This window comes from Tachyglossus aculeatus, chromosome 3 (genome assembly GCF_015852505.1).
Source record: "Tachyglossus aculeatus isolate mTacAcu1 chromosome 3, mTacAcu1.pri, whole genome shotgun sequence".
Classification (NCBI taxonomy): Eukaryota; Metazoa; Chordata; class Mammalia; order Monotremata; family Tachyglossidae; genus Tachyglossus; species Tachyglossus aculeatus.
The window spans coordinates 19053809-19081500 of NC_052068.1; the positions used below are offsets into that span (position 1 = coordinate 19053809).

At 46.2% G+C, this 27692-nt stretch overlaps 1 protein-coding gene across 4 annotated transcripts in view; it reads left to right on the forward strand.

Moving 5' to 3' along the window:
* MARCHF8 (membrane associated ring-CH-type finger 8) overlaps positions 1 to 27692 on the forward strand; it is a 231933-nt gene that overhangs the window by 195766 nt on the left and 8475 nt on the right. For all 4 annotated transcript variants that reach the window (XM_038743686.1, XM_038743689.1, XM_038743687.1 and 1 more), the window contains 2 exons: positions 5147 to 5327; positions 10903 to 11050. In XM_038743686.1, the coding sequence (XP_038599614.1) occupies positions 5147 to 5327; positions 10903 to 11050 (329 nt within the window). The remainder of the gene's footprint in view (positions 1 to 5146; positions 5328 to 10902; positions 11051 to 27692) is intronic.

Sequence of the window (27692 nt, forward strand, 5' to 3'; positions counted from 1 at the left end):
AGCGGTGGAGGAGCGGAGGGTGCGGGCTGGGCTGGAGAAGGAGAGAAGGGAGGTGAGGTAGGAGGGGGCGAGGTGATGGACAGCCTTGAAGCCCAGGGTGAGGAGTTTCTGCCTGATGCGCAGATTGATTGGTACCCATTGGAGGTTTTTGAGGAGGGGAGTAATATGCCCAGAGTGTTTCTGGACAAAGATAATCCGGGCAGCAGCATGAAGTATGGATTGAAGTGGAGAGAGACACGAGGATGGGAGATCAGAGAGAAGGCTGGTGCAGTAGTCCAGACGGGATAGGATGAGAGCTTGAATGAGCAGGGTAGCAGTTTGGATGGAGAGGAAAGGGCGGATCTTGGCAATGTTGCGGAGCTGAGACCGGCAGGTTTTGGTGACGGCTTGGATGTGAGGGGTGAATGAGAGAGCGGAGTCGAGGATGACACCAAGGTTGTGGGCTTGTGAGACGGGAAGGACGGTAGTGCCGTCAACAGAGATGGGAAAGTCAGGGAGAGGACAAGGTTTGGGAGGGAAGACAAGGAGTTCAGTCTTGGACATGTTGAGCTTTAGGTGGCGGGCAGACATCCAGATGGAGATGTCCTGAAGGCAGGAGGAGATGCGAGCCTGGAGAGAGGGGGAGAGAGCAGGGGCAGAGATGGAGATCTGGGTGTCATCAGCGTAGAGATGATAGTTGAAGCCGTGGGAGCGAATGAGGTCACCAAGGGAGTGCGTGTAGATTGAGAACAGAAGGGGACCAAGCACTGAACCTTGGGAAACCCCCACAGTAAGAGGATGGGAGGGGGAGGAGGAGCCTGCAAAAGAGACTGAGAAAGAACCACCAGAGAGATAAGAGGAGAACCAGGAGAGGACGGAGTCTGTGAAGCCAAGGTCAGGTAGCGTGTTGAGGAGAAGGGGGTGGTCCACAGTGTCAAAGGCAGCTGAGAGGTCGAGGAGGATTAGGACAGAGTATGAGCCGCTGGATTTGGCAAGCAGGAGGTCATTGGTGACCTTTGAGAGGGCAGTTTCCGTGGAATGAAGGGGACGGAAACCAGACTGGAGGGGGTCGAGGAGAGTGTTGTTGTTGAGGAATTCGAGGCAGCGTGTGTAGACAACTCGTTCAAGGAGTTTGGGAAGGAATGGTAGGAGGGATATGGGACGATAACTAGAAGGTGAGGTGGGGTCAAGAGAGGGTTTTTTTAGGATGGGAGAGACATGGGCATGTTTGAAGGCAGAGGGGAAGGAACCAGTGGAGAGTGAGTGGTTGAAGATGGAAGTTAAGGAGGGGAGAAAGGATGGAGCGAGAGATTTCATGAGATGAGAGGGAATGGGGTCAGAAGCACAGGTGGCCGGAGTAGCAGTTGAGAGGAGGGAGGAGAGCTCCTCTGAGGATACCGCTGGGAAGGATGGGAGAGTAGCAGAGAGTGTTGAGAGCCGGGGGGTTGGAGAAAGGGGGGAAGAGACTTTGGGGAGGTTGGACCTGATGGATTTAATTTTGTTAATGAAGTAGGAGGCCAGATCGTTGGGGGTGAGGGAAGGAGGACGGGGAGGAACCGGGGGCCTGAGAAGGGAGTTGAATGTACGGGACCTTCAACTACGACCGGAGTCCCGAACCAGAATCAGAGGGACAGGAGGCCAGAGTGCCAAAGTGAGATCCATTTCACTTCATTGCTAGAATATTTCCCTCTGCCATAAAGAAGCCTATTAAACTGTCTACTTTCCTTGATGTCAGTGAGGTTGCTTGATGGAGGTAGAGTTAAAAGTTTGAAGAACAGGTCCACCTCGTACTGAGTGTCACTGAAAAGAAACTGGCCCTGTAGCCACTTCTAGGGGCGAGGGAGGCCACCGCGACAAAGTCAGTCAATCAGTCATTCAATTGTATTTATTGAACGCTTGCTGTGTGCAGAGCACTGCTCTAAGTGCAAGGGAGAGTACAATATAATAAACTCTAGACTGTGAGCTTGCTGTGGGCAGGGAATGTATTTCTTGTCATATTGTGCCCTCCCAAGTGCTTAGTATAGTGCTTTTGCACACAGTAAGTGCTCAATGAATACAATTGAATGAAGGAATAAACAGACACATTCCTTGCCTGTGACAAGCCTGCGGTCTAGAGGTGGAGAGAGACCGTAATATAAAGAAATAAATTACAGATATGGACATAAGCGATTCATTCATTCATTCAATCGTATTTATTGAGCACTTACTGTGTGCAGAGCACTGTACTAAGCGCTTGGGAAGTACAAGTTGGCAACATACAGAGACGGTCCCTACCCAACAGTGGGCTCACAGTCTAGAAGGTGGAGACAGAGAACAAACCAAAACATATTAACAAAATAAAATAAATAGAATTGATATGTACAAGTAAAATAAAGAAATAGAGTAATAAATATGTACAAACATATATACATATTTACAGGTGCTGTGGGGAAGGGAAGGAGGTATGACGGGGATGGAGAGGGGGACAGGGAGAGGAAGGAAGGGGCTCAGTGTGGGAAGGCCTCCTGGAAGAGGTGAGCTCTCAGTAGGGCCTTGAAGAGAGGAAGAGAGTTAGCTTGGCGGATGTTGGGAGGGAGGGCATTCCAGGCCAGGGGGATGACGTGGGCCGGGGGTCGACGGTGGGACAGGTGAGAACAAGGCACGGTGAGGAGATTAGCGGCAGAGGAGCGGAGGGTGCAGGTTGGGCTGTAGAAGGAGAGAAGGGAGGTGAGGGAGGAAGGGGCGAGGTGATGGACAGCCTTGAAGCCAGGGCTGAGGAATTTCTGCCTGATGCGCAGATTGATTGGTAGCCACTGGAGATTTTTGAAGAGGGGAGTAACATGCCAAGAGCGTTTCTGGACAAAGACAATCCGGGCAGTGGCATGAAGTATGGATTGAAGTGGGGAGTGACAGGAGGATGGGAGATCGGAGAGGAGGGTGATATAGTAATCCAGATGTGATAGGATGAGCGCTTGAACAAGCAGAGTAGCGGTTTGGATGGAGAGGAAAGGGCGGATCTTGGCAATGTTGCGGAGGTGAGACTGGCAGGTTTTGGTGACGGCTGTGGGGCTGGGAGGGGGGATGAATAAAGGGAGCAAGTCAGGGCAATGCAGAAGGAAGTGGGAGAAGAGGAAAGGGAAGACATAGTCAGAGAAGGCCTCTTTGAGGAGATGTGCCTTCAATAAGGTTTTGAAGGCGGAGAGAGTAATCATCTGTCAGATATGACGAGGGAGGGAGGGCATTCCAGGCCCGAGGCAGGACGTGGGCGAGAGGTTGGCGGCAAGATAGACGAGGTGGAGGGACAGCGAGAAGGTTAGCGTTAGAGGAACAAAATGTGCGAGCTGGGTTGTAGTAGGAGAGTAGGTGGCTGGTTCTTGCCTGATGTTTTCTGACCCAGTGAAGTCAGCCAGTAGCATTTATTGAGCACTTACTATGTGTGGTGTACTGTACTGAGCACTTGGAAGAGTACAGCACAACAGAGTTGGCAGACACATTCCCTGCCCACAACAGGATCACAGTTTAGAGGGGGAGACGGACACTAATATGAATGTTATGAATCTATACCTCTACTCTTTAGGTTCTGGTCAAGGCTAGCTGTTTTCAAGGATTCCCTTGAGGGAATGTAGGGTTGACGGTGAGTGGCTATGGAGGAAGAGATGCTCCCAGTCAGAGGACTCTAAGAGACCCCACCCCCAGACCTCTATTCTCCAGGCCAGCTGCGGTGGGCTGGGACTGTAGACACTTCTACTGGCACTTTTGGTTGCATAGTTGTTTTGGCTATCACCTGAAGCTCGGTGGTTGTCTTCCCCATTATAGGAGCTAGAACCCAGGAAGGGAGTTTTGCACCCTCTCATCCGGTTAACAGTCAGGATCGTGATTCATGGTACCAGATTTCCTTCGTGGTCTCCTTAATTTCCTTCTAGAAACTTTAATCTGGACCCTTTGGGGGAGTCTGGAACCATTCATTCAATCGTATTTATTGAGCGCTTACTGTGTGCAGAGCACTCTCTGTCACCCCTGGGGTACCAAGATGTCCTGGACCAGTCCAGAAAATAATCACAATAATTGTGCTCTTTCTTAAGTGCTTAATCTTCTAGACTGTGAGCCCACTGTTGGGTAGGGACCGTCTCTATATGTTGCCAACTTGTACTTCCCAAGCGCTTAGTACGGTACTCTGCACACAGTAAGCGCTCAATAAATACGATTGAATGAATGAATGAATATGTGCCAGACACTCTACTAAGCGTTGGGGTGGATACAAGCAAATCGGGTTGGACAAAGTCCCTGCCCCTTATGGGGCTCAGAGTCTTAATCCCCGTTTTTTAGATGAGGTCACTGAAGTACAGAGAAGTGAAGTGAGTTGCCCAAAATCACACAGCAGACAAGTAGCCGAGCCGGGATTAGAACCCAGGTCCTCATCGCTCCCAGGCCTGTGTTCCATCTACTAGGCCGTGCTGCTTCTCTATGAGGTCCACAGCCCTCTGGAGTGGAGCCAGCCAGTGAGCCCTGAGCTTGTCTGCTTCCAATCTAAATCCCCTTGCCATCACTGAGAGAGAAACAGAAGCCAAATATCACTCATCCTTCTCCTTCCAGCCTCCGGTCAGCCATTGACCTTCAGTTACCCATTGACTGAGCAGCTAAACAGTAGCTGATGGGACTTTTTCTGTGCTAAGATAACTCAAGCTACATTGGTTTGGGGACCCTGAGGCCCTCACATCCACTTTTTCAAGTTGGTGGAGTGGTGGTTTCATTTTTAAGTCACACTGTTTACTAGATATGTCATCTGGAATGTGCTCTCCGTGTGGCTTTAAATGCCTCTCTCAGTGAAGTACTACTGTCTTATTAAAAATGTCACTGCAGTTTCTCAATCCATTCATTCCCTGTCTATTGCCAGATGTCTTACAGACTTTTCATGCTGCTGTTTTAACCTCGAAAGAAGATTTGTAGTTTACCGTATTTTTGTCCCTCGGTGCCTGTGAATGTATAAAGCAGTAGTATCAGATTTTTTGCTGTGACCAAGATCAACTTTTTTTTCGATGGGGGCCGGTGAACAATGGGGGGGAAGAGTTCTGTTGGGATTCACTGTATATAGTATCAAATCTAACAGGCCGCATAGATTTTTCTTCTCTGATTTCCAGTTGTCCGTCAGTTCACTCACCGTGTTTTAAATGGATTTGCTTTGATATAGGATATGTCACTGTGAAGGAGATGACGAGAGTCCTCTGATTACGCCCTGTCACTGCACAGGAAGTCTTCATTTTGTGCACCAAGGCTGCCTGCAGCAGTGGATCAAAAGCTCAGACACCCGTTGCTGTGAACTCTGCAAATATGAATTCATAATGGAGACCAAATTAAAGCCTTTAAGAAAAGTAGGTGTGAGGACATTCCTCAAAGTCTTTCATTGCTAGAGGGCAAAGAGATTTCCTGAAGCCAATGAGCACATAGAAGGGATAGCTTTGGTATTCATCTTTTCAAAGAAGCAAGTTTTTGTACCCGAGGAGAGTGTAGCATTGTGCCTAAGTGTGGATTAGCTTAGACTCACCATCTGTTTTGCTCAGATAAAAATAATAATAATAATAATAATAATAATGGCATTTATTAAGCGCTTACTATGTGCAAAGCACTGTTCTAAGCGCTGGGGAGGTTACAAGGTGATCAGGTTGTCCCACGGGAGGCTCACAGTCTTCATCCCCATTTTACAGATGAGGGAACTGAGGCCCAGAGAAGTTAAGTGACTTGCCCAGAGTCACACAGCTGACAAGTGGCGGGGCTGGGATTTGAACCCATGACCTGACTCCAAAGCCCGGGCTCTTTTCCACTGAGCCACGGTGCTTCTCTGTCTCTGTCATATTCAGTGTGACAGCCAACAGCAAGCAAACGTAAAATCTCATTGATTCTATTTCACACCTTTAAAACCCAAAACGGTGTTTGAACAGCTTAAGAAAGTTAATTATTGGTTTGTTCAGAAATTTCCTCTTTTAATAATAGTTGAGGTATTTGTTAAGAGCTTATTATGTACTAAGCACTTGGCTGGCTAAGCATTAGGGTAGCTACAATAATGGTATCTGTTAGTAATGGTATTTGATAAACACTTACCGTGTGCCAGGCACTGTACTAAGCACTGGGGTGGATATAAGCAAATAGGGTTGGACACAGTCCGTGTCCCACATGGGGCTCACAGTCTCGATCCCCATTCTGCAGATGAGGTGACTGAGGCACAGAGAAGTGAAGTGGCTTGCCCAAAGTCACACAGCAGACAAGTACAAGCAGCATGGCTCAGTGGAAAGAGCACGGGCTTTGGAGTCAGAGGTCATGGGTTCGAATTCCGGCTCCACCAACATGTCTGCTGTGTGACCTTGGGCAAGTCACTTAACTTCTGGGCGCCTCAGTTACCTCGTCTGTAAAACAGGAATGATGACTGTGAGCCCCACGCGGGACAACCTGATTACCTTGTATCCCCCCAGCGCTTAGAACAGTGCTTTGCACATAGTAAGCGCTTCACAAATGCTATTATTATTATTATTATTATTATTATTATTAAGTAGCCGAGCGGGGATTAGAACCCATGCCCTTCTTACTCCCAGGCCTGTGGTCTATCAGCTACTCTGTGCTGCTTCTAGGTCAGGCCCCGTTCCTGTCCTGTGTGGGGCTGGCTCACTGTGTAAGGAGGAAAGAATGCAGGTATTTAGTTCCTGTTAAACAGATGAGGAAACTGAGGCACAGAGAAGATAACAGTGCTTCATCGAGTTCACACTGAAGGCAAGTGGCAGAACTGAAATTAGAGCCCAGGTCCTCTGACTCCCAAGCCCGATCTCTTTCCGCGAGGCCGCACTGAGATCCTCTCATTAATGTTCCGTTCCACCCAGTGCCCTGTTTAAGCACCTGCCAAAGGGATCACTTCTCAACAATGTTACAGTTATCACTAACTCTGCCTTATAATGAGTCGTCGTGTCCTTCCTATGCTGGCCTTTTCCCTCCTTTATTCTGGGGGATTCCCCAGAGATGCGCCTCCATCACTGACTTTGTGGTCCTTGGCCTTTTCAGCCCTCAGATGCGTACCGTACTTTACTGAGCTGGCCGTGACTCTTGGGTCTCCTACCGTTTTCCTATACTAACAAGTCAGTGGGAAACAGCCCCTGTCATAGTAATAATAATTATGACACTTGTTAAGCTCTTACTTTACACCAAGCACCGTTGTGAGGGCTGGGGTAGATGCAGGTTAACCAAGTTGGACACGGGCCCTGCCCCACTTGGGGCTCACAGTCTTAATTCCCATTTTACAGATGAGGGAACTGAAGCTCAGAGAAGTGAAGTGACTTGCCCAGGGTCACACAGCAAGATGTGTGACGGAGCTGGGTTTAGAACCCAGCACCTTCCGACTCCCAGGCCTGTGCTGTATCCACTAAACCACTCTGCTTCTCAGGGCATCACATAGCAGCAATCCAGTCTGATGTACTTCAAAAGAACAGTGGGAAGAAGAGAGGAGGAAAAAGAAACAAGGGCCATAAAATACAATTTTAGTGAAAACTCCCGCTCTCCGATCCTAGCAAACACGATCGTGTGACATTTATAAAAATACCATGTCGCAGAAAAGAACAAAGCATATATAGCAGTTTTAAAGTATAAACAAGGTGACCCTAAGGGGAAAGAAAGTGGCTTGGGAAAACTGGGGGAGAGGGTATCAGCTGGCCATTATTTCATTTTTTTTCCCCAGGCGGGTCTCATGACCTGGGCTCTTCATCCTGACTTCTGTTTTTATTGAAATGAAATTCAAAAAAAACAACAAAAAAAAAACCCAACTGTCAGCCACTCATTTGTTGCCATGGGGACAGGTTCTTTTTTTTTTCCTCTTCTTTTTTTTGAGGTGCTACGTAGTCACCCAGTTTTCCTCATCTTTGGTCGCAGTTAGGCAGGAAGCCAAACAAAAAGCTCCAGTCACCCTGGGAGCTCTGGCCTAGCCATGCCTGAGGGTGTGACCAACCGGCTATCCATGCTGGAGTGCAGGCATGTAAAATCTGTCCTCTGTCGCCTTTTAACTGCACTGAAACCTGGTGAGAACATCCCCTGTGAGACTATAGGCCACACAGGCCGCAATTCTAGTCAGTTCCACTTTGACGTTTATAACCTCAGAAAAAAGCCTCCCTGGTTCTCCCTTACCTGCCCTCCTCAACCTGTCTGCCTTGAAAAGCAGCCACTCAGTGAATCAATGGTATTTATTGAGCACTTACTGTGTGCTGAGCAGTGTAGTAAGCACTTGGGTAATTACAGTATTTACTGGAGTTGGTAGACACTTTTTACTGGAATTCGTAGTCATTTTCCCTGCCTGACCTCAGGAAAGAGAGCATGTTTACTACCATCCTGTTAGTAAGCGATTGCGGCATCCCGGAGGAAGCAGTCAGAGAGGTTTTTCTCCTTCACCTCAGGAGAAATGTCAAGAGGACTCCTGGCGGAATCTAAACAGGAGAGGGAAACAGATCATTACTTGCAAAATAATTTCCAAATGATACTCAAGTTCTGTGGTAGCTCTGAAGATAGTTAATAAGAACAGGACAAAAATCTGCCCGCCCAAAGTTTACTTGGTTTTACTACTCTCTTCCGCCAATCAATCAGTGGTATTTATCCAGAGCTTCCTGAACTAAGCTCTTGGAGGAGTGCCATAGAGTAAATAGGCATGATTCCTGCCCTCAAAATGTTTATAATATAACAACGTTTATCATCAGTGGTATTTATTGAGCACTTACTCTTTGCAGAGCACCGTACTAAGCACTTGCGGGAGTAACTGTAACAGAGTGGGTAGACATGTTCCTGGCCTCAAAGGAGCTTACAGTCTAGAGGGAGACAAACATTGATTTAAAAAATATATAATATATAATCCATAGATTATGTACCTATTTTAGAAATAGGTTTCTAATTTATAGCTATATTCTTGGCTATGTTAGATATGTACATTTATGGTAACACAAATCTCTTGTACCCTGAGTATCAAGTTGAGCCCAAGCTTTGGAGTCAGAAATCCCAGCTCCGCCAAGTGTCAGCCGTGTGACTTTGGGCAAGTCACTTAACTTCTCTGTGCCTCAGTTACTTCATCTGTAAAATGGGGATTAAGACTGTGAGCCCCCCATGGGACAACCTGATCACCTTGTAACCTCCCCAGCGCTTAGAACAGTGCTTGGCACAAAGTAAGCGCTTAATAAATCCCATTATTACATCATCTGTAATGACCAGTACATTTTCTCATATTGCCCTGAGATGAAGGCAAAAGGACAAAGCTGAAACACCTGTTCAAAATGAGTAGTAGATATCCATAGGCAATTAAAGTTTGGCCTTACTGACTGCATACTCTGACTTCTTTAAATACCTGATTGCAATGTATCTTCTTACATGACAAATTTAGAAGCAAAGTAATAGAGAGATAATAAATTCACAAGTAATGTGTGATAGGAAAGGCCTTTAGGGCTCATCCCTATGGCTCAGTGGAAAGAGCATGGGCTTTAGAGTCAGAGGTCATGGGTTCAAATCCCCGCTCCGCCAATTGTCAGCTGTGTGACTTTGGGCAAGTCACTTAACTTCTCTGGGCCTCAGTTACCTCATCTGTAAAATGGGGATGAAGACTGTGAGCCCCCCGTGGGACAACGTGATCACCTTGTAATCTCCCCAGTGCTTAGAACAGTGCTCTGCACATAGTAAGTGCTTAATAAATGCCATCATTATTATTATTATTATTATTATTATCCCTTGCTCCATCTTCAACCTCTTGGCTTCTCTGACCCCTTCCTCCCTTTAATACCAATAGTATGAGGCCGGAGGGTCTATTGCTTAGGTGAGAGAACCAACGGAGAAATGTAACAGATGTAATAAAAGCCTGCTGAATCAAGAAAGAGGTGGAAAGGAAAGTCAGGCAGACATTCTTAAGAAAACCATTTCCCTCAGCAAAATTGAGGGAGTAGTACACAACCCCAACTTCTGTGCCAATGAAGTTGGACCCCTGACTCAACTTCTCGGAGCCCTGGTCATGTAAGGGATAAGAGGAAGAGGAGGGTGAACTGATGGGTAGAGCATCGATACCATTTTCCTCTTCCCCAGAGTTCACAAGTCAGTAAGCGAAAAAGAATCCAGACTGTCGAGTCTCAGAAAAAAAAAAATGTAAATTTAGAACTGAAAAACAGCTTGTCCAATGGAAAGATGCCCGGGAGTCAGAGTCTAATCCTCGCTGTGACACTTGTCTGCTGTTTGACCTGAGCAAGGCACTTAACTCCTCCGAGCCTCAGTTTCTTCATCTGTAAAATGGGGGTTAAATACCTGTTCTTCCTCCTACTTGGAATGTGAGCCCCATGTGGTATAAGGGACTGCATCCAACCTGATTATCAGGTATCTACCACAATGCTTTGTACAGTGCTTGGCACACAGCGCTTAACAAGTACCATAAAAAAATTGAGCTCCTAAAAAGAAAGATTGGATTGGAAAATACTGAAGTGACAGATTCATTCAGAGGAATTATCAGCAGCTCCACATTCAAACTTTATAAATAGCAAGGAATGAACGGCAGCACTTTCCAAGCGTCACTTTCACTGAGAATGGCCCATCCGTGGAGGAATCATTGGGCAAAATTGAGGGACTTGGCGAAATACAGACCTCAATTTCTGAAAAACCAGTCAGAGAGCGTGATCTAGTTGTCCATTTAAGTTCAGTTTCCTGGAGCATTGCTTTGCTGGTCAGGGATTTATCGAATTTGTACCGCGATACGTATCCTCATCACAATCCCATCTCATCAAGCCTGCTCTCCGGCCCAGAAATGCCCGCCTAGGCCTGCCGTGCGCTCCTAGGTGTATGTAGTGTGTCCAAGAAAGGGAAACAAAATGATCTGCCAATGAGTGCCCCAAATGATTTGCATCCATGCCTAAGAAAAAACCCTAATGTCATACTGTTTCTGTTATTTCTTGCCAGTGGGAGAAATTGCAGATGACAGCCAGTGAGCGGAGAAAGATCATGTGCTCTGTAACATTCCATATCATTGCTATCACCTGTGTGGTATGGTCCTTATATGTCCTCATAGACCGGACTGCTGAGGAGATTAAGCAGGGACAAACTACTGGTATGTTCACGTGATGATTTGTGTTCTGTTTAGGCTGTAAACTTTAAGATAAAGTAAATGGCTTAGAGAAGATACACTGTGTTTTTAAGATGTCAACTTTGTTCGGATTCCATTTCCCTTCAGCAGTAGACGGCACAAGAGCATCTTCCCCCGACAACGTGCTTTTCAGCCGTGATCTTGGAGTATTTTAAGCGACAAGTTCTCGGACCCATGAAGTCCACTCTGAGAGCGACCTTGCGGGTTAACAGACAGTGGGTTAGTCCTCAGTCCCGCAGTGCGGTTAGCTAATCGGGGTTTTTTAATGAGGGCTTACTACTGTGCTGGGCCCTGGCAAAGATACAGGATGGTCAGAGCAGATACAGTCCCTGCTCCACACAGAGTTCACAGTCGAGCAGGGGATGTGTCTGTTTACTGTTATAGTGTAATAATAATAAATAATAATTATGGTATTTGTTAAGCGCTTACTATGTGCCAAGCACTGTTCTAAGCGCTGGGGCAGATACAAAGTGGGAGAGTACGGTTGTCATTCATTCAGTCGTATTTATTGAGCGCTTACTATGTGCAGAACACTGTACTAAGTGCTTGGGAAGTACAAGTTGGCAACAAATAGAGACGGTCCCTACCCAACAGCGGGCTCACAGTCTAGAAGGGGGATACAGAGAACAAAACATATTAACCAAATAAAATAAATAGAATAGATATGTACAAATAAAATAGAGTAATAAATGCGTGCAAACATATATACATATATACAGGTACTGTGGGGAGGGGAAGGAGGTAAGGCTGGGGGGATGGGGAGGGGGAGGACGGGGATGTTGTCCCACGTGGGGCTTAGTCTTCATCCCATTTTACAGATGAGGTAACTGAGGCCCAGAGATGTTAACTGCTTGCCCAGAGTTACACAGCTGACAAGTGGTGGAGCGACTGCGATTGAATGACTGAATGAATGAATTCCCATTTTGCAGATCAGTCAATCTATCAGTCCCACTGCCTTTTGCACTTGCACTTGGATTTCAGTCGTATTTATTGAGCACTTACTGTCTGCAAAGCCCTTTACTAAGCTCTTGGGAGATTACAGAACAACAAAAACAGACACATTCCGTGCCCACAACGAGCTCACAGTCTAAAGTGGGAGACAGACATTTATATACCGTGGCTCAGTGGAAGGAGCCCAGGCTTGGGAGTCAGAGGTTATGGGTTCAAATCCCAGCTCCACCAAGTTGTGTGACTTTGGGCAAATCACTTAACTTCTCTGTACCTCAGTTCCTCATCTGTAAAATGGGGATTAAGACTGTGAGCCCCCTGTGGGACAACCTGATCACCTTGTCACCTCCCCAGCGCTTAGAACAGTGCTTTGCACATAGTAAGCGCTTAATAAATGTCATCATTATTATATAAATAAATAGATATATAAGACATATACATTTGTGCTTTGGGGATGGGAGGGAGGATGTATGAAGGAGTAAGTAAGAATGGCACAGAAGGGACTGGGAGAAGAGGAGGGGAAGGCTTCTCAGAGGAGTAGCCTTATTCCATCATATGAAGCCATTTGCATCATTTATTCACCCCTCCCTCAGCCCCACAGGATTAAAATGTACACATCTGTAATTTATTTATTTATCAATCAATATATGATATTTATGGAGGCTTACTGTGTGCAGAGCACTGTACTAAGTGCTTGGGAAAGTACAATACAACAGAATTAGCAGACACATTCCCTGCCCATAACAAGCTTACAGTCTAGAGGGGGAGACAGGCATTAACATAAAAAATAATTTATATATGCAATTTAAAGATATATACGTAAGAGCTTTGGGACTTATAGTAATGAGACACAGACATTAATATAGGCACTTATGTTCTCTGAGACTTGAATTAATGTCTGTCTCCCCTTCTAGACTGTAATCTCACTGTGGGCATTGCGTGTCTCCCACCTCTGTTACATTGAATTTTCCCAAGTGTTTAGTACAATGCTCTGTGCACATTAAGTGCTCAATAAATATCATCATCATCAATCGTATTTATTGAGTGCTTACTATGTGCAGTGCACTGTACTAAGCGCTTGGGAAGTACAAATTGGCAACATATAGAGACAGTCCCTACCCAACAGTGGGCTCACAGTCTAAAAGATTTATTAATTATTATTTAGTAATTTATTAATTAAATCATAAATTATATGATTTTTTAAATCAGTTAATCAATGGTATTGATTGAGCTCTTACTGTTTGCAGAGCGCTGTACTAAATGCTTGGGGGAGTATAGTAGAGTTGGTGGATATTTACTCTATTTATTACTCCATTTATTTTACTTGTACATACCTATTCTATTTATTTTATTTTGTTAATATGTTTTGTTTTGTTCTCTGTCTCCCCCTTCTAGACTGTGATCCCACTGTTGGGTAGGGACCGTCTCTGTCGCCGACTTGTACTTCCCAAGCACTTAGTACAGTGCTCTGCACACAGCGCTCAATAAATATGATTGATTGATTGATTGATATCCCTGCCCTCAAGGAGCTTACAATATAGTTGGGTAGTTAGACATTAAAATAAGTTACAGGTAGGGGACGATGAGGAAACTGAAGGCCAGAGAGGTCACACAGCAGTTCAGGGAAAAGACTGGGACGAGAAGCCAGGTTTTCTGAATTCCAGGCTCATGTATTTTCCTCTAGGCCTCCCTGCCTCTCTTCTGGAAGCCTAACTGGAAATACTGGCTCAGTGTTATATTCTGAACAGTATGTTTTCAGTCACTCAATCAGTGATATTTATTGAGTGCTTACTCTGTACAGAACACTATACCAAGCACTTGGGAGAGTACAGTATAACAAGAGTTGGTAGGCATGTTCCCTGCCCACAAGTGTAAGCATACAACATAAATTAAGATTTTGGGTTTACCCCATGCCAGGGAAAGCAGCAGGGTCTAAACTAAGAGTTCTAGATTGAAGCGGAATCGGAAAGTTCAGTTGGCAGGCAGACTCTTCAGCTCAGTAAGCTTAAGAAGTTGAAATTGGCATCTCACTGGCACGGACCTTCTGCTGGTCGCTACCTTTGTCATTTCAAGGGCCCCGAGGACTTTGTCAAATAGTTGACCACGTGAGCCCATGCTCAGCCTGCCTTTTCTCCCCTTTCATCTCGTCTGCAGTAGGAGCACTAGATGGAGAGCCAAATGCCCTAGCCCTAGTTATATTTTGGTCATTTAATGGGTGCTAAGTCACCCATTAATACCTGCCTTTAATACCTAAACTTTTATGTCCATAGGAAAAAAAAATGATGACATTTGTTAAGTGCTTTCTATGTGCAAAGCACTGTTCTAAGCGCTGGGGAGGCTACAAGGTGATCAGGTTGTCCCACGGGGGCTCACAGTCAGTCCCCATTTTACAGATGAGGTAACTGAGGCACAGAGAAGTTAAGTGACTTGCCCAAAGTCACACAGCTGACAATTGGCAGAGCCGGGATTTGAACCCATAGAAGAAAAACTGGCGCAAATTAGAAGTGCAGAATGGCATCAAACTCCCCCATTCACTATTTGCCTTAGCCCTAGTTATGTTCTGTCATTCATTCATTTATTCAGTAATATTTATTAAGCGCTTACTGTGTGCAGAGCATTGTACTAAGCATTTAGAAAGTACAGTTCGGCAACAGAGACAATCCCTACCCAACAACGGGCTCACAGTCTACAAGGGGAGAGACAGACAACAAAACAAGTAGACCGGCATCAGTAGCATCAGAATAGATTAATAGAATTATAGATGTATACACATCATTAATAAAATGTGTAGGATAAGAAATACGTACAAATATACACACAAGTGCTGTGGGGTGGAGAGGGGGGAAGAGCAGAGAGAGGGAGTAGGGGCGATGGGGAGGGGAGAAGGAGCAGAGGAAAAGGGGGGCTCAGTCTGGGAAGGCCTCCTGGAGGAGGTGAGCTCTCAGTAGGGCCTTGAAGGGAGGAAGAGAGCTAGCTTGGCGGATGTTGGAAGGGAGGGCATTCCAGGCCCGGGGGAGGACGTGGGCCGGGGGTCGATGGCGGGACAGGCGAGAACGAGGCACGGTGAGGAGGTTAGCGGGGGCAGAGGAGTGGAGGGTGTGGACTGGGCTGGAGAGGGACAGAAGGGAGGTGAGGTAGGAGGGGGCGAGGGGATGGACAGCTTTGAAGCCAATAATGAGGGGTTTTTGCTTCATGCGAAGGTTGATAGGCAACCACCAGAGATTTTTGAGGAGGGGAGTGACATGCCCAGAGCATCTTTGTAGAAAGATAATCTGGGCAGCAGAGTGAAGTACAGACTGAAGCATTTAATGGGCTCTGTCGCTTGGACTTTATATCTAAACTTAACTGTCTGTAGAAGAAAAAGTGACAGTAATCAGAACTGCAGGATAGCATCAAACCATCCTATTCACCTTTTGCCCTGTCCCAATTTATGCTTCTGTCAGTCTCTCCCCTCTCAGGATCTCACCTGGAGAGTTTCTAGTACTCTACCAGTCTCGGCTATGGGAGGGAGAGTCAAGCAGAGGCCTACCCATTCCATTCCTAGCTTGGGCAGTGGCCAGAAAGTAAAATCTGCTACAAGTCAAAACTCACCTATGCTAGGCAAGTAGAAACATGGGAGAGAGTAGAGGGCAGAGACTCAAGTTTGCTGCGTGAAAGAAGGCAATGGTAAGCCACTTCCATATTTTTACCAAGAAAACTCTAGGAATACACTACCAGAACGACTGCAGATAAAGTGGGGCGTTCTGGGAGAGATGTGCCCCTGAAGTCACTGTAGGTCGGAAATCATCATCATCAATCATATTTATTGAGCACTTACTATGTGCAGAGCACTGTACTAAGCGCTTGGGAAGTACAAATTGGCAACATATAGAGACAGTCCCTACCCAACAGTGGGCTCACAGTCTAAAAGGGGGAGACAGAGAACAAAACCAAACATACTAACAAAATAAAATAAATAGAATAGATATGTACAAGTAAAATAAATAAATAAATAGAGTAATAAATATGTACAAACATATATCCATATATACAGGTGCTGTGGGGAAGGGAAGGAGTTAAGATGGGGGGGATGGAGAGGGGGACGAGGGGGAGAGGAAGGAAGGGGCTCAGTCTGGGAAGGCCTCCTGGAGGAGACTCGACTCGACAGCATAAGACAAGTCACCCTCTGCCTTTATTCCTAAAATTACCTGTCCAAAGAAGACAAGGTGACGCTAATCAGAATTGCAAAATGATGAAACTGTCCTATTCACCATGTATGTGAAATCCAATTGGCAGAGGAAAAATGTGTCTTTCATCCATAAACGTTTGCCCTGTCGGAAGGGGGCCGGAAGAGAGAATTTTGGAGGAAAATTTGTCATTAGCCAAGAAAAAACTGAACTTTCCCAGGCAGCAGGGTTGAGTTTATGTGAGAATGAGCAGATCCAGACAGAGGACGGGGCTACAGTGTGCAAAGCACTGTACTAAAGGTTTGGGAGAATACAATAGAGTTGGTAGATATGATCCCTGCCCTCAAGGAGCTTACATTCTAGTTGGGTAGAAAGACATCAAAATAAGTTCCAGATAGGGGAAGATAAGGAAATTGAAGGACTCCGAAGAAGCATTTAGTTCTCCATTGTGTTTCAAATCGAAAACTATAAGGGGGTTGTCTTTGTTGAGCAAATCCCAGAAGGTTTTTTGAGGTGAAGGAAATCCATGACGTGGATTCCGAAGTTGGGAAGTGGAATTGAGCTGTTCTCCAGTGGTTCTTTTTCCTCCTTTTTTCTTACCGGTTCTGAACAAAGACTGCCATGTGAAACGACTCAAACAAAGATTACAGTGGAAAGTAAAAATGGATCAAATTGTTGTGATTCCGGCAGGAGGAAAGGATGCCCAAACCTAAATCGAAAAGACAAAAAATCATTGCAAACCAGATCCGATTTGAGGAGGGACTGAGCGATGCCCCGCAAGTCATTCCCAGCTCAGGGCCCAGGATGGGAGAATAAAATGCTCCCCTTAATAACGGAGTCCCCGGGGGATGGAGATAATAATGATAATGATGGCATTTATTAAGCTCTTACTATGTGCAAAGCACTGTTCTAAGCGCTGGGGGGGGGGGACACAAGGTGATCAAGTTGTCCCACGTGGGGCTCACAATCTTAATCCCCTTTTTACAGATGAGGTAACTGAGGCTCAGAGAAGTTAAGTGACTTGCCCAGGGTAACACAGCAGACATGTGGCAGAGTCGAGATTCAAACCCATAACCACTGACTCCAAAGCCCCTGCTCTTTCCTGCTCCCCTTAATAACGGAGTCCCCGGGGGATGGAGATAGTAATAATAATGTTGGTATTTGTTAAGTGCTTACTATGTGCCAAGCACTGTTCTAAGCACTGGGGAGGTTACAAGGTGATCAGGTTGTCCCACGGGAGGCTCACAGTATTAATCCCCATTTACAGATGAGGTCACTGAGGCTCAGAGAAGTTGAGTGGCTTTCCCAAAATCACACAGCTGACAAGTGGTGGAGCCGGGATTTGAACCCATGACCTCTGACTCCAAAGCCCAGCCTCTTTCCACTGAGCCATGCTGCTTACTCCAGGGTGAGGACTGAGGAGCAGGTTGCCCTCAGTGTCCTCCTCCTCCTCCTCCATGCTGTTTGTGTGGCCATGGGAAAAGGAATAACGGCCTAGCCGGAGCTGTAGGGATTTCTGAGAACAAACATGGTTCCACACATGACAGGAGACCCCCCCCCCTCAGTTGGGTTTTTATGGCAAGAAATAATAATAACAATTAATGGTATTTGTTAAGTGCTTACTACGTGCCAGGCACTATACTAAGCGCTGGGGTGGATACAAGCCAATTGGGCTGGGCACAGCCCCTTTCCCACATGGGGCTCACAGTCTCGATCCCCATTTTACAGATGAGCTAACTGAGGCCCAGAGAAGTGCAGTGACTTGCCCAAGGTCCCACAGCAGACAAGTGGCAGAGCCAGGATTAGAACCCATGACCTGAGTCCAAGGCCCGTGCTCTGTCCAGTACACCATGGTGCTTCTCAACTGCACCCTATCTCTTTCACCTCTCAAGAGGGAATTGCCAAGAGCCTAGGAGAGAGGGGGGTGCGGTTGGGCCTAATGGGAAGAGCACAAGCCTGGCAATCAGAAGACCCGAATTCTAATCGTGGCTTCATCAGTTGCCTGCTGTGTGACTTTGGACAAGTCACTTAACTTCTCTGGGCCTCAGTTTCCTCATTGGTGAAAAGGGGATTCAACCCTTGTTCTCTCTCCTACCTTAACTAGGAGCCCCATCTGGGACAGGGTCAGTGACCGACCCGTTGAACTTGTATCTGTCCCAGTGCTGAGGATAGTGCTTCATGCCTAATAAGTGCTTTTCTACCATAATCCTTATTAATCTTATTATTATGGCACCTTCTGCTGCCCAAGAAGAATCACTGCATACCTTTCGGCACTGCAAGAATAAAAAACCCATTTCTCATGCAGTAAGATTCGTGTAGTTCTCAGATCTGTTAGATCAAGCAGAGTGTGCATTCAGCAGGCTCAATCTGGCACCTATCTGGTTGTAATAATTCCAGCGTGGCTCAGTGGAAAGAGCACAGGCTTTGGAGTCAGAGGTCGTGGGTTCAAATCCCAGCCACTTGTCAGCTGTGTGACATTGGACAAGTCACTTAACTTCTCTGAGCTTCAGTTCCCTCATCTGTAAAACAGGGATTAAGACTGCGAGCCCCCTGTAGGACAACCTGATCACCTTGTAACCTCCCCAGCGCTTAGAACAGTGCTTTGCACATAGTAAGCGCTTAATAAATACCATTATTATTATTATTGCCTCTAATGGTTATCCAGGACTGCTTTCAGAATTTATTTTTTGGGGTGTGATTTCAGACCTCTAGAAGACAGTCCTAGTGGAAAGAGCCCGGTCTTGGGAGTCAGAGGACGTGGGTTCTAATCCTGGCTCCGCCACTCTTCTGCTGTTTGACTTTGGGCAAGTCACTTCATTTCTCTGCGCCTCAGTTACCTCATCTGGAAAATGGGGATTAAAACTGTGAGCCCCACGTGGGACAACCTGATTACCTTGTATCTACCCCAGTGGTTAGAAAAGTGCTCGGCACATAGTAAGTGCTTAGCAAATTCCGTCATTATTATCATTATATCTGTCTTACAACGATCAGCCCTGGGATTGTGCTGAAGTCTATGTATCCTACCTCTTTTGTCATCCTCATCCCTCTATCCCCAGCCAAAGCTAAACAAACACACACACACATATCCATTCATTTATTCATTCATTTAATTGTATTTATTGAGCGCTTACTGTGTACAGGGCGCACACACACACACAAACACACACACAAACGCACGAGAAGGACAACATATGGCACATACATACATGAGAAGCAGCGTGACCGTGGAAAGAGCCCGGGCTTGGGAGTCAGAGGTCATGGGTTTTAATCCCGGCTCCGCCACTTGTCAGCTGTGTGACTTTGGGCAAATCACTTAACATCTCTGTGCCTCAGATACCTCATCTGTAAAATGGGAATGAAGATTGTGAGCCCCACGTGGGATAACCTGATCCTCTTGTATACTCCCCAGTGCTTTGCACATAGTAAGTGCTTAACAAATGCCATCATCCTCATCATATGCACACACCCTTTGCCCACCAAAGGAATCTTAAACTGAGCCTGTGGCCTAGTTTCCAAACTCCTGGGAGACAAACAGGAAGGAGACCCCGCAAACCACAGCTTGGATCTAGCCCTTTCCCATGGTCAAGTAAAAAAACTGAGTCATCCCACATTCATTCATTCATTCAGTCGTATTTATTGAGCGCTTACTGTGTGCAGAGCACTGAACTAAGCGCTTGGGAAGTACAAGCTGGCAACATATAGAGACGGTCCCTACCCAACAGTGGGCTCACGGTCTAGAAGGGGGAGACAGACAACAAAACAAAACATATAAACCAAATAAAATAAATAGAATAAATATGTACAAGTAAAATAGAGTAATAAATATGTACAAACATGCATATATATATATATATATATGTATATATATATATATATATATATACACAACAGGTGCTGGGGCAGGGGAAGGAGGTAAGGCGGGGGGGGATGGGGAGGGGATTTGTACTTCCAAGCACTTAATACAGTGCTCTGCACACAGTAAGCGCTCAATAAAGACGATTGAATGAATAAATAGCACAGCACTTGTGTCTATTTGTACATACTTATTCCTGTATTTATTTTATTAATGATGTGTATATATCTATAATTGTATTTATTTACATTGATGGTATTGACGCCTGTCTACTTGTTTGGTTTTGTGGTTTCTGCTAAGCTCTTACTATATGCCAGGCACTGTACTAAGCGCTGGGGTGGAGGCAGGGATGGGGAAAGGGGAAAAGGGAAAAGAATGTGACCTGCCATTCCTGAGAGGGCTAATAGGAAAAGAAGAATTTTGGCAGGCAGCAAATTATCCGAGGAATAAAACCCAGGGGGGTTCCTTGGGCCCTACTACAGTAGCGGGAGATACCAATGTGCCCAGCTTCAATTTGTAGTGATAAGTAGTGCCTTGGGGACTCCAGGATGACTCTTTGGACAGATCCCAGTTGCGTCCCAATATGATCGGACAATGATTTAGTGACTCCGTTGTCCTTGACCAAACCACCCTTCCTCTCCTTATTTCCTTTACTTATGCTGGGCGGATCCTAAGTCGTGATGACAAGACAGCTGTTCTGTTACTCTGTTTTTGTGCCTTGAGATAATAATAATAATAAAAATGATGGCAACTATTAAGTGCTTCCTATGTGCAAAACACTGTTCTGAGCGCTGGGGAGGTGACAAGGTGATCAGGTTGTCCCACAGCGGGCTCACAGTCTTAATCCCCATTTTACAGATGAGGTCACAGAGGCACAGAGAAGTTAAGTGACTTACCCAAATTCACACAGCTGACAATTGGAGGAGTTGGCATTTGAACCCATGACCTCCGACTCCAAAGCCCGGGCTCTTTCCACCGAGCCACGCTGCTTCTCTAGACCTTTTTGTTCAAACCAGCTAAAGTAGTGGGAAGCAAGGAAGAAAGAAGCTGCCCTGCTTTGGCCAGCCATTGAGGAGTCCAGTTGGGAAATCCAGAAAGAGATTTGGTCGCGCTGTAGGATGAGTTGCAAGTGAGCAAGGAACTTGATCAGCTCCTACGCTTTAAGAAAAAAAAATCTTGTTAGGGAACACTAAATGAATGACGTCAGTCTTGGCAAAATGTGAGAGGAATCGGGGACTACTTGGCAATGTTCTCTGGGCCTTGTACAGTCCAATTTGTGGTGAGGGAAAGCAAAATACTTGGAAAATATTCATTCGTTCATTCAGTTGTATTGGGTGCTGACTGTGTGCAGAGCACTGGAAAGTACAATTCAGCAATAAAGACAGTCCTTCCCAAATATCTGTTCCCCCAATAGATTGTGGGTTCTGCTTTTGTTGTATTCTCCCAGGCATTTAGAACAGTGCTTTGCATGTAGTAGGTGCTTAAATAAATGTCGTTGTTTGTTTAAAGACTCTGTAAGCAACCCTTGCAGCTTCGCAGCACGTAGGTATCCTTAGAATCTACTATTTCCCCATCTGTAATTTATTTGACTAGCTGTCTCGCCTTGTAGGCTGTAAACTCCTTGCGGGCAGGTCTCTTTTCTCCTGATTTTATTATAATGTACTCTCCCAAACACTTAGTCAGTCAGTTGTATTTATTGAGCGCTCACTGTGTGCAGAGCAAGGTACTAAGCCTTTAGGAGAGTAAAGTATAACAATAAATGGACGTATACTCTGCCCACAACCAACTTACAGTCTAGAGGACTTAGTATGGGAAGTAGCATGGCGTAGTGGATAGAGCATGGGCCTGGGATTCAGAGGGTCATGGGTTCCAATCCCGGCTCTGCCACTTGTCTGCTGTGTGGCCTCGGGCAAGTCACTCAACTTCTCTGTGCCTCAGTTATCTCATCTGTAAAATGGGGATTAAGACTGTGAGCCCCATGCGGGAAAGGGACAGTGTCCAATCCAATTTGCTTGTATCCACTCCAGCACTTAGTACAATGCCTGGCACATAGCGCTTAACAAATACCATTATTATTCTTATTATTCTAGTGCTCCACATACAGTAAGCGCTCAACAAGTACCTTTGAGTAACTGATTGATCGAAAATCAGCCCCAGAGAAGTCACAGAGCACTTGATCCAGATTCTTTGTACTGTTCTGTCCCTGTTCACCAACCATCCTCCAGCTGGCTCTGTGATGGGCCGAGTTCCTCTGCTGCAGATGGAGTGGGTGTGCTTGAAGGGAGCTGGGCATTTGAACAAGAATTTGTCTTTTAGCTAGACAGAGCCAAAGTCAGCAGAGGGAGTACAAATCTTCTCCAAGCTTCAAAGACATTTGTTTTAGCCTTAAGGGCCTCAGGGGGTGCCTGTTATGAAGTCATTTCAATCCATCGGTAGCATTTATTGAGCACTTACTGTATGCAGGGCAATGTACCAACGCGTTTGGGAGAGTACAGTATAACAGACATGTTCCCCCCCACCAGTCTGGAGGGGAAGACAGATATTCAAGTACATTAGGGATATGTACGTAAGTGCTGAGGGAGGAGGGAATATCAGGTGTTCAAAGGGTACAGATCCAAATGCATAGGTTAGTCGATTTTATTTATTGAGCACTCACAGTTTACAGAGCACTGTACTAAGTGCTTGGGAGACTATAATACAGCAATAATCAGTCACATTCCCTGGCCACAGCGAGCTTAGTCTGACGGGGGAGACAGACATTAATAGAAATAATAAATTATGGCTATAAGCATAAGTGCTGTGGGGCTGGGAGGAAGGATGAATAAAGGGAACAAATTTGGGTGATGCAGAAGGGAGCGGGAGAAGAGGAAATAAGGGCTTAATGTGAGAAGGCCTCTTGGAGGAGATGAACCTTCAATAAGACGTGGAAGGTGGGGAGAGTAATTGTCGGATACGTGGAAGGTGATGCCAGAGGTAGAGTGAATAAGGTAAATAAGGGTTTCGTTGTGGAAGTCCTCTTTGAGGAGATGTGATTTTAGTAAGGCTTCGAAGGTGGGGAGAATGGTGGCCTGAAACATTCTTTAGCCTCCTTAGACATCTTTTTTGCCAAAATTGAGGCTATCAGCAGTCTTCTGAGTTTCCTTAAACTCTCTGACCTCAAAAAGTAATGGATGCATCACATTGATCGTTCTGAGCAGCAGCTCCCTCTTCAGTTATTTTGGCAGGGGAAATAATGATGTTGTGTTCATTTAGATTGGATAAGTCTTTGTTGTAGATATCACAAGCAAGTGGCAAAACCATATAAAGAGCAGAGGATGTGGAAACTCAAGCCTGACTGTAGCTGAATTAGAAATCCAAGGGGCAGGAAATTTTGTCACTCAATCAGTGGTATTTATTGAGCACTTACTGTATGCAGAGCACCGTACTCAGTGCCTGGGAGGGTATAGTACAACAGAGTTAGTGGCCCACATTCCCTGCCCACAAGGAGCTTGCAGTCTAGAGGAGGAGACAGATGTTCAAATAAAATACGGATGATAATAATAATTGTGGTATTTAAGCGCTTACTATGTGCTTAACACTGTTCTAAGCGCTGCAGTAGGTGCAAAATAATCAGATTGGACACGGTCCTTGTCCCACATGGGGCTCACAGTTTCCAGATGAGGGAACTGAGGCCCAGAGAAATGAAGTGACTTGCCAGAGGTCACAGAGCAGGCAAGTGGTGGAGCCGGGATTAGAACCCACGCCTTTTTGGCTCCCGGGCCCGGGCTCTGTCCACTAGGTCTTGCCGCTTCACAGATATCTACATCAGTGCTGTGGGGCTGCGGGGTGGGGCGGATATCAAGTGCTTGAAGGGTACAGATCCAAGTGCCTAGGTGACACAGAGGAGAGAGGGAGTAGGGGAAATGAGGGCTTAGTCAGGGAAGGCCTTTTGGAGGAGTTGGGATTTTAATGATGGTTTGAAGTTAGGGAGGGTGGTGGTCTTTGGAAGGAGGGGAGTTCCAGGCCAGAAGGACGATGTGGGCAAACAATCACACTTCCCCCCTTCAAAGCCCTACTGAAGGCTCACCTCCTCCAGGAGGCCTTCCCAGACTAAGCCCCCCCTTTCCTCTTCTCCCCCCCCCCCTCCCCATCGCCTCGACTCCCTCCTTTTGCACTAACCCCCCTCCCCGCCCCACAGCACTTGTGTATATATGTACATATTTCTAATTCTATTTATATTAATAATGTGTATGTATCTATAATTCTATTTATATTGATGCTATTGATGCCTGTTTACTTGTTTTGGTGCCCGTCCTCCCCTTCTAGACTGTGAGTCTGTTGTGGGCAGGGATTGTCTCTGTTGCTGAATTGTACTTTCCGAGCGCTTAGTCATCTGTCATTTTATTTATTTGTAGTGATGTCTCTCTCTTCATCATCTTCACATGGTGATGTGCTCTGCACACGGTAGCACACTGTTAATATGATTGAGTGAATGCATTGGAGCAAAGGGAGTGAATTGGGTTGTAATAGGAAATAAGCGAGGTAGGGAAAGAGGGGCAAGCTGACTGAGTGCTTTAAAGTAAGGATTTAAGTAAGGAGTTTCTGTTTGATGGGGAGGTGAATGGGCAATGCCTGGAGGTTCTTGAGGAGTGGGGAGACATGGGCCAAAAGGTATTTCAGAAAGATCATCCGAACAGCTAAGTATGGACTGGAGTAAGGAGAGAGAGCAGTCGGAGGGGAGCGAGGAGGCTACCGCAGTAGTCGACATGAGTTTTGATAAGGGCTTCGATCAGGCTAATAGTTTGGATGGACTGTGAGCCCACTGTTGGGTAGGGACTGTCTCTATATGTTGCCAATTTGTACTTCCCAAGTGCTTAGTACAGTGCTCTGCACATAGTAAGCGCTCAGTAAATACGATTGATGATGATGATGATGATGGAGAGGAAAGGGTCGATTTTAGCAATGTTGTGGAGGTAGAAACCGCAGGCCAGAGAGCAGGGGGAGGCAGGATGAGAAAGGGGCTTGTTTGTTCTGAGTGAGTCCTTCATTCATTCAATCATATTTATTGAGAGCTTACTGTGTGCAGAGCACTGTACTAAGCGCTTGGGAAGTACAGGTTGGCAACATATAGAAACCGTCCCTACCCAACAACGGGCTCACAGTCTAGAAGGGGGAGACAGACAACAAAACAAAACATGTGGACAGGTATCAAGTTGTCAGAACAAATAGAATTAAAGCTAAATGCACATCATTAACAAAGTAAATGGAATAGTGAACATGTACAAGTAAACCGATTCCTGCCCAAGCTTTAGGACCTACTAGGTAGTGGTGGTTCTTGAAGGAAAAGAATTGCCAAAGCTGCGGGCTGGGGCTTAGCTCTCCTGCCTCCGCCTCTTCATACCTTTCCGCCCCCCGCCAGTCCCCGTCTCATGCCCTAGGCCCTAGAACTGACCTGTTCAAATTCAGTGAGAATTCAGACCTAGGCCTGACTTTGGACCCAGAGGTTGGCAGAGAGTGTAAACGTTTAAAATGATGGATTGAAGTTTCCCCAGTTGTCTTAGTGAGGCCCCTGTGGGGGCGGAAGTTGAATGAGAAGTCTCCATCTCCTCAGTTTCTGCCCACATCTACTCTTGAGGAAATGATTCATCTGAAACTAAAAACGTTAGAGGCCGGTCGCTGGAGCACTGAGCTGGGGAGGTAACTTCCCACACTTTTCCAGTGAGCATCTTTTTGGAATCCATCACCAGCTTTGTGACTTTTAATTTGTACTTGGACCCATCTCCACCTCCTTTTTGGCATTTAAAACTCGATAATAATAATTGCGGTATTTGCGAAACACTTACTGCGTGCCAGGCACTTTACTAAGCGTCGGGGTGGATCCAAGCAAATCGGGTGGGACACATTCCCTGTCCCACTTAGGGCTCCCAGTTTTAGTTCCCGTTTTACAGATGAGGTCACTGAGGCCCAGAGAACTGAAGTGACTTTGTCCAAGGTCACAGAGCAGACAAGTGGTGGAATCGGAATTTGACTTCTAACTCCCAGTCCCATGCTCTATCCACGAGGCAATGCCACCTTCTCTACAAAGTCAATAAAATTCTGGGTTGATTCATTCAGTGGTATTTATTGAACGCTTTGTGGTCAGGAGTGCAGGAGTGTTGGGATCCAAGTTGGAACGGAGCTTATACGAGGGGGTAGTACCCCGGGGGGTGGCAGAAGGAGAGCTTGATTTCAACTCCTCTCTTCCCTCACCCCATCCACCAGGGGCCCAATGACTGGCCCAGGGTCTGATCCCTGTCTCTCCCCACCCCAGTCCTTACTTCATTCTGCTGCCTGGATCATTTTGCTACAAAAGCATTCCAGGCATGTTGCCCCCCTCCTCAGAAAACTTCAGTGGTGGCCCATCCACCTCTGTATCAAACAAAAACTCCTCTCCACTGGTTAAAGCACTCCATCACCTTGCCCCCTCCTACCTCAACTCGTTTCTCTCCTTCTACATCCCAACCCGCAAACTTCGCTCCTCCAGTGCTAACCTTCTCACTGGGCCTCGATCTCACCTGTCTCGCTGCCAACCCCTAGCCCACGTCCTGCCTCTGGCCTGGAATGCCCTCCCTCTTCAAATCCTACAGACAATAACTCTCCCCTGCCTTCAAAAGTTTACTGAAGGCACATCCCCTCCAAGAGGCCTTCCCAGAACAAGCCCGACTTTTCCTCATCTCCCTTGACCCTCCGCATCACCCCGACTTGCCCTCTTTGCTCTTCCCCACTCCCAGCCCCACAGCACTTATGTCCATATCTGTCATTTTAATTTATTTGTATCAATGCCTTCCGCTTCATCATCTTCACATGGTGATGTGAAAGGAATGGGGAGGGAGAACAAGGCGGCGTTTTAGCGGCCGAGTTCCAAGCCCGTGGACTCCGAAACTATTGCAGAACTGTAACATTGGGATCACCAAACTGGTTCTGTGCTCACTGAGGAGATGTGAGCCTCAGTTAATAATAATAATGATAGCATTTATTAAGCGTTTACTATGTGCAAAGCACTGTTCTAAGCGCTGGGGCAGTTAACAAGGTGATCAGGTTGTCCCACGGGGGGCTCACAGTCTTCATTCCCATTTTACAGATGAGGTAACTGAGGCACAGAGAAGTTAAGTGACTTGCCCAGAGTCACACAGCTGATAAGTGGTGGAGCCGGGATTTGAACCCATGACCTCTGACTCCAAAGCCCGGGCTCTTTCCACTGAGCCACGCTGCTTCTCACTTCTTAGATTGATGTCGCAAATTTGCATGGCAAACAAGCAACTCAATTGAGAACACTCAGTCACGTCACCCACACAAGGGCTGTTGTAGCAGGATGAATCATATTTGTAAGCAAACGTCCATGTTCAGTTCATGATTTCCTAACTTCAGAAGGGGAAATTAGACAGGAATCGGTGTAACTACTGAGCAAATATCAAGAAGGAACTGGCTCTTTTAGGGGCAAAGGATTTGTAAGGAATGACAAAGAAGCGGAAGAGAAAACATTGAACAGAACACAACATACGATGCGTTCTGTGTGTACAGTGAGGTTGGGTCAAGCGCTTAGTACAGTGCTCTGCACACAGTAAGCGCTCAATAAATACGATTGAATGAAAGAATGAATGAATGACTATGGGTCTCATTT